At 40.9% G+C, this 8,023-nt stretch overlaps 1 protein-coding gene across 1 annotated transcript; it reads left to right on the top strand.

The window, feature by feature from the left end:
- Nucleotides 1-1,294: 1,294 nt before the first annotated feature.
- Nucleotides 1,295-2,146, top strand: LOC138889382 (uncharacterized). Its single transcript, XM_070172684.1, has 2 exons — nt 1,295-1,413; nt 1,471-2,146. Exons 1-2 carry the CDS (start codon nt 1,295-1,297, stop codon nt 2,144-2,146), a joined length of 795 nt encoding a protein of 264 aa, XP_070028785.1.
- The last annotated feature ends 5,877 nt before the right edge of the window (nt 2,147-8,023 follow it).

The following is an 8,023-nucleotide window of genomic DNA, read 5'->3' on the forward strand; positions in this document are numbered from 1 at the left end:
AGAATGCAAAATGCAGAATGCATCGATGCCCTAAGGAAACTAAAAGAGTACTTGTCTTCGCCACCCTTACTTGCCAAAGCAGACCCAGGCGAGTGCCTCCTAGTCTACCTAGCTGTATCCGAAGTCGCGGTAAGTGCAGTTCTAGTCCGAGAAAACCAAGGTACGCAATCTCCAAGTTATCATATCAACAAAACCTTACTTGATGCCGAAACAAGGTACCCCCACCTTGAAAAACTGGCTCTGGCGCTAGTCGTAGCTTCACGAAAGCTTAGACCATATTTTCAGTGTCATCTCATAAAGTTGGTGACAACCTTTCTTCTTAGGAGTATCCTGCACAAACCCAAATTATCGGGTCGGCTGGACAAATGGGACATAGAACGGAGCGAGCATGATATAATATATCAACCATGAACCGCAATAAAGTCGTAAGTGCTCGCCGACTTCGTTGCCGATTTTAGCGTAGAGATACTGTCCGAAGTCGAACAAGAAGTGCTTCGCACTCCATTTGAGCGATCCAACCTTGGGTCCTCTACACCGATGGCGCGTCCAACGCATTGGGATCGGGACTGGGACTCGTACTCGAAGTCCCAACGGGCGAAGTAATTCGTCAATCTGTATGATGCCTTGAAATGACTAACAATGAGGCCGAATATGAGGCCGTAATTGCAGGATTAAAATTGGCCCTGAAGTATGGTGCTCGGCGGGTCATCCTCCGCTACGACTCTCAACTCGTTGTGAATCAAGTTACTGGGACTTTCCAAATTAAGGAGTAAAGGTTGCGGAAATACCAGTCCGAAATCCATAAACTGCTGCTAGAATTCGACGAATGCCGATTCGAGCAAATACCCGAGAACAAAACATCAAAGCAGACAGTCTCACCAAGCTGGCAGCAACAACTAAAATCATCACCAAGTAGAACGTGGTCACGCTCCTCTACTCATTAATAGACCAAGTTGAGATACATTCCATAAATTTAACTTGGGACTGGCATAATCGCATCATATCATATCTACAGGAAGGAACATTCCCACAAGAAAAAAAAAGCTAAAAAGCTCCAAATACAAGCGGCCAGATACAGTCTCATAAACTACAACCTTTACAAAAGGATGTTCGGTGTCCCGTTAGCCAAATACCTTGGACCAAATCAGACAAGGCGTGTGCTCGAAGAGGTACACGAAGGCCATTGTGGCTCCCATACAGGCAACCAAGCCCTCGTTAGGTATCTTATTCGTGCAGGATACTACTAGACCACTATGAAAAAAGACGCCGCGGAGTACGTCAAGAAATGTGAGCAATGCCAGAAATGTGCCCCTATGATACACTAGGCGGGAGAACTCCTGCATTCCATCACCTCTCCATGGCCATTTATAAAATGGGGGATGGATATCGTCAGGCCCCTCCCAGTAGGGCGAGGTAAGATACGTTTCCTTTTGGTTTTAACTGACTATTTTTTCAAATGGGTGGAAGCAGGTGCATCACTCAAATACGTGAACAAGAAGTCATCACGTTCAACTGTAAAAACATAATATGCCGCTTTGGCATCCCCAAAGAAATCAATTGCGACAACAGACCCCAGTTTGTCGGGAAAAAGATGACTGAGTTCTTCGAAAAATGGCATATCAAGCGGATACTCTCCATGCCATATCATCCTGCCGGCAACGGTCAAGAGAAATCCTCCAATAAAATAATATTAAACATATTAAAGAAAAAGCTTGAAGATGCCAAAGGGCTATGGCCGGAACTGCTATCGGAGGTTCTATGGGCCTACCGCACAACGTCGAAGACCAGCGCAGGTGAGACGTTGTATTCATTGGTCTACGGCACCGATGCAGTCATACCTGTTGAGGTCAGGGAACCTAGCCCGAGATATTCCAATAAGAGTGGATCAAGCAACTACGAAAGTAGGTTACAAGACCTGGATGAGGTTGAAGAACAAAGGGATATGGCACAGATAAGAATGGTGGCCCAAAAACAACAAGCAGAAAGGTACTATAACAAGAAGGCCAAAGTACGACCACTCAGAGTCGGGGACTACGTACTAAAGTCCAAAATGCAAGCAGCGAAGGACCCGAATGAAGGGAAACTGGGAACAAATTGGGACGGGTTGTACAAAATCACAGCAGCAGCAAGTAAAGGAGCATTCTAACTAGAAATAATGGAAGGAAAACTATTACAAAATAACTGGAATGTCACCCACCTCAAGTACTTCCACTTCTGAAACAAGACGCAACACAAGTCTTACTCTCTTTCCCTCGCCCGGGTTTTGTCCCAATCGAGTTTTCTCGGGGAGTTTTTTAATGAGGCAACGAGGGGGACATCTCGAGTTCGAAGTATTGTTCATTGCCCCGCCTACCGATTACATCCCCAGGCCGAGCAATGAAGGGACTAGATATAATCTCCATTATATGTACGAAATCGACATGTATATCCGACATATGAATAAAATCACTCCATTATGTATACGAAATGAACACACGTCTCCAATGTATGAATGAAACTGTCATCCACGATACTCCAACAAATAAAATACAATGCCACCCTCACGACTGGATATTACTTTGGCGCCAGCTCGAAAGTAACATCCCAATGGCTAAGGCCATCGACAAAAAATGAGTTCGATATCATTTGAACCACGACGGGATATAATTCGGCGCCAGCTCGAAAGTAACATCCCAATGGCTAAGGCCATCGACAAAAAAAATTAGTTCGATATCACTCGAACCACGACGGGATATTACTTCGGCGCCAACTCAAAAGTAACATCCCAATGGCTAAGGCCATTGACAAAAAATGAGTTCGATATCACTCGAACCACGACATGATATTACTTCGGTGCCAGCTTGAAAGTAACATCCCAATGGCTAAGGCCATTGACAAAAAAAATGAGTTTGATATCACTCGAACCACGACGGGATATTACTTCGGTGCCAGCTCGAAAATAACATCCCAATGGCTAAAGCCATCGACAACTCACTCAAACCACGACAGGATATTACTTCAGCGCCAGCTCGAAAGTAACATCCCAATGGCTAAGGCCAATGACAAAAAAAAAATGAGTTCGATATCACTCGAACCACAATGGGATATTACTTCGGCACCACCTGAAGTAACATCCCAATGTCTAAGGTCATCGACAAAAAATGAGTTCGACATCACCCGAACTACGATGGGATATTACTTCGGCGCTAGCTCGAAAGTAACATCCCAATGGCTAACGCCATCGTCAGAAAAAATAGTTCAACTTCATTCAAACCACGACGGGGCATTATTTCAGCACCAACTCGAAAGTAATATCCTTGCGGCTAAGGCCATTGCTAACAAAAAGAGTTCAACTTAACTCAATACAATAAGTTTAGCATTTCAACAAAGCGTCGGAGTGACGTAACTGCAGCAGAAGTCGTCGTCAAACAAACCAAAGAAAGGAAACGCCTTAGAGATGTACGACCAAAACGACCTTAATTTACAGCAAATATGTTACAAATATTTGTCTTTACAAAGGGCTTAAAGATGCCCTTACAAAAATCGCGAGGAAAAAAGTAAGTACAAAACAAATACTACACATCATTTCCGGTGGCATACACGTCTTCGTACCAAGAGTCGGAGGCAAGTCTGTTCGCATCATCAGAATTAATATCATCTCCATCAGGCATGAGAGGATCATACCCACATGCCTCACGAGCTACACGAGCCTTGGCGCGTACATCCCGAAGCTCCGCTTCAGACGCCCTCCCATCAACATGAAAAGCCTTGTACACATCAAGCTGAGCCTCGGCGTGAACCCACAACTCATATAAATGTCGAGGCACGATAGGATCAGCTAGAGCATAAGAGGTAGAAGGCTGCGACTATCATTGTACGTCCTCCACTTTTAAAGAATCCACTTGGTTGTTCAATGAGGACAATTCCGCCTCCAACCCTTGAATACACCCCTCAAGTTCCGCTGTCTTAAGCGCAGACGTCTCCATCTCCTTAGTCCGCTCTAACTTAAAAAACACAGAGGACGTCTTCTGAAACTGGCGCCTCAAAAATGGCGGTCGCCCTCTCCCTCTCAGCATGGGCCAATCTATCAGCATTCACACTCAACTCAACCTTAAGCTCATCGACCTCAGCCGTCTTCATATCCAATTCGGTAGTTAAACTGGCTACCTTTGCTTGAAGGTCGGCATTTTCGGCCACTACTCCCCTACTTAGCTCGAGCTCGTCTTCCCTAACCCTGAGGGCTGCCTCAAGCTCACTGCAATGAGCAACGGCCTTCATAAGGTCCTCATCTCGTTCCTTCAACTCCTCGACCTTACGCGCCAGTTGATCCTCCCTCTACTTGAGCCCTTCACGTAACAGTTAGAAGTTGCAATCCTGATTGTAGTGTCGGCCATCGCACGATGCTTGGTATGATATTTTTGGTACTTGGAATACATCTTTCCATAGATGGTCGTCCTCCTCCTTTCCCGACGCTCATGCTCGATCTCCATGATGAGGGTCTAGCACTACAAGTAAAGTTAGAACAAATGAGCCAAAAATAGTAACGCAGATCCAGAGACGAAATGGCCAAGAGTTTTTGAAAAAACAAACCCTTCACCTATTTATAGGATTGGGTGGCGCCAGAATCGAAGCGGAAGGCTGCAAAATGGCACCAAAATCAAAGCGACAAACCATCAGCCTCTGTCTAGAAAGCACATATAATGCTGACGCACGTGGAAGTGACGTCATTTCCCGATAAGACACACTACCCAGGGTATCGTTGGGCACGCTAACCTTCCGTTGTTAGCCAAACCATGGCGATTCGTAAAACCAAATTTCTCCATAGGTGTGGGCGATATCCGCTTATCGAGGACGCACCAAGCCGCAACCTCGACAAGTGGAGGGACTAACTGTATAGGTCCAAATTTGGACAACCACGACTATTGACGAATACGACAAGAGACGAGATCTTCATGACACGACATCTTGTGGCCGTTGAAGACGGCGACAATCGACAGCGGCTAAATGACGCTGACCTTTGCAGTAACATAAGCCCAACATGAGGCAGTAGAAATATACTTTCAAATATTCTCTATGATATGTCTTTTAGGGTTCAGGAGGGGATTGTCCCTTATATATAGTGAGTAAAAACCCTTGTAAAGGAGAAGACTTTTGGCTAAGAACACCTATTGTAATATCTTCCTACGTTCAAGGTTGGCATATTTGACGCTTAATCACTCAGTTTCATGAGATCAAGAAATACTATCCACCTTATTCATCCCTTGTATCTTTTATTCTAGAGTTTATTATACTTAGCTGAGATGTGCCTTTCCATCTTCTTTAATTGATTTAATCAAAAAGATCTCAATATCTTTTGGGTCAAACACTAAGATAACTACATTTACATGTAACTAGTTATACTGAAATTAATAACCAAAAGATAAATCAAATTACATGCTACAACAAGTTTATATACTTTATTGGTGTAAAAAATATTTTTTACTACTACTTATATATATATTATACTATAGAATTCTAAATTTTAATTCCTTCTTGTTTATGTAATTGTTAATATATAATTTTTTTTATTTTTAGCCCGCACTAAAAATTATTTATATTCGGTAGCCGAAAAAGTATATACAATTTGTATAATTTTTGTATATAACATACAATATTATATATATATATATATATATATATATATATATATATATATATATATATATATGTTTCAGCTATTATTTTGAGAGCGGCTGTACAATGTCCTCTCATGGCCTACCATGAAATGTTTTAAATTTAAACAGTTTAATTAGGGGATAGGTCATGCCTGATTTGGTTGTTAGTTTTGGATTCATTTTCTTATGCTCTCTTGTCCCATCTATAATTGGGATTTTATATACGGTAATCATTATTGTGGATAACCTAAAAAATGTGTTAATAATTGCTTTGCTTAGTGTACTTTCCAGAATTGCGATATGGATTGTAATAATGTGCGGTATTTAAAATCTAAAAATATGATAGAAGTGTTATAAATATATTATATTATGGATGTTCATTTAGTACTCCGTTGTAAATAAGCTTTCTGAAGAAGCTTATCCATATGGGACTCCACCGTAAATATGTTTATCTATTTAGTACTCTATTGGAAATATGCTTCCTGAAGAAGCTTATCACTTCGGTACCCGGTTATGGATAAATATTACCCCCGGTAGAAGATTATCCATACCGGGTATAATAAGCTTATCCTTTCAGTACCCAGTTATGGATAAACATTACCCCCGGTAGAAGATTATCCATACCGGGTATAATAAGCTTATCCTTTCAGTACCCAGTTATGGATAAACATTACCCCCGGTAGAAGATTATCCATATCGGGTATAATAAGCTTATCCTTTCAGTACTCCGTTATGGATAAACATTGCTCTCAGTAGAAGATTATCCATATCTGGTATAGTAGCAGCTTACACAACAGCTTCCTTTCTTCTATAAATAGAAGAGATTTCAGTTCATTATGTACATCAGTTTGAATTCGAATAATATAACAGTTTCTCTCTATACTTGTCTTTACTTTACAGTCTTTATTTTATAACACGTTATCAGCACGAGACTCTGACATCTCGAGCAAATACTTTGAAAGTATTAGAGGTAAGAACTTTCTTTTCCTAAATAATGTCAAATCTTTCTAAACTTGAATTTGTAGCCCTGGATATATCGGGCAAAAGCTACATGTCTTGGGTGCTTGATGCTGAAATTCATCTTGATGCGATGGGTCTGGCAGACACCATCAAGGATAAAAATCAGGCATCAAACCAAGACCGTGCCAAAGCAATGATATTCCTACGCCATCACCTTGATGAGGGCCTGAAAATGGAATATCTCACTATTAAAGATCCAGTCATACTGTGGAATAATTTGAAAGATAGATATGACCACCTGAAGATGGTCGTTCTTCCACAGGCACGTTATGATTGGACTCATCTAAGGCTACAAGATTTTAAATCTATCAGTGAGTATAATTCTGCTATGTTCAGAATTATTTCCCAATTAAAATTATGTGGTGATAATATTACTGATCATGATATGTTGGAGAAAACTTTCACCACTTTTCATGCCTCGAATATGCTCCTGCAGCAGCAATATCGAGAGATGGGATTTAAAAAGTATTCTGAACTTATCTCACATCTTCTTATAGCAGAGCAACATAATGGGCTATTAATGAAAAATCATGAAAGCCGACCTATTGGTTCTTGTCCATTCCCTGAAGTGAATGAGACGAACTTCCACCAAGCTAAACGTGGAAGAGGTCGTGGCCCCAGTCGTGGTCATGGCCGTGGTCGGGGAAGAAACCCCAATCATGGTAATAATAATGCACCAAAGAAGCCTCCTCACCACCAGCAGTGGAAAAGGAAGGAACAAAAGCATGAAGCGGTGCAAGCGCCAAATGCAGAAAATGCATGCTATAGATGTGGAGGAAAAGGGCACTGGTCACGTACCTGTCGTACGCCAAAGCACCTGGTTGAGCTTTATCAAGCCTCCCTGAAGAAGACAGAGAAAAATGTTGAAGCAAATTTTATTTCTGAAGATAATTTAGACTTCATGCATTTGAATGTAGCTGATTACTTTGCACTCCCAGAAGGAGAAACAAGTCATGTAATCGGTAGTGAATCTGTAGAAATGTAAATATTTTAATTTTTGTTGTTTGTAATAGATAGTATGGTTATGTAATTATTGTACATAAATAAAAGTTATGCTTTGATAATGATGTTTACTATAATATATTTTATTTATGTTATTTTGAAGAATATGGATAACCCTCAAATTATGTTTGGATCAAAGATAAATCATGAAGATATTTGTGTTATTGATAGTGGAACAACTCATGCCATATTCAACGATCAGAAATACTTTTCTTATTTGCATAAGGAAAAAACAAATGTTTCAACAATTTCTGGTAATATAAGTTTGATTGAAGGCTCCGGAAGAGCCATAATATTTCTGTCTAAGGGAACAAAACTTATTATAGACAATGCATTGTTCTCCTCCAAGTCCCGAAGAAACTTGTTGA

The sequence above is a fragment of the Nicotiana sylvestris genome, chromosome 4 (assembly GCF_000393655.2).
Source record: "Nicotiana sylvestris chromosome 4, ASM39365v2, whole genome shotgun sequence".
NCBI lineage: Eukaryota > Viridiplantae > Streptophyta > Magnoliopsida > Solanales > Solanaceae > Nicotiana > Nicotiana sylvestris.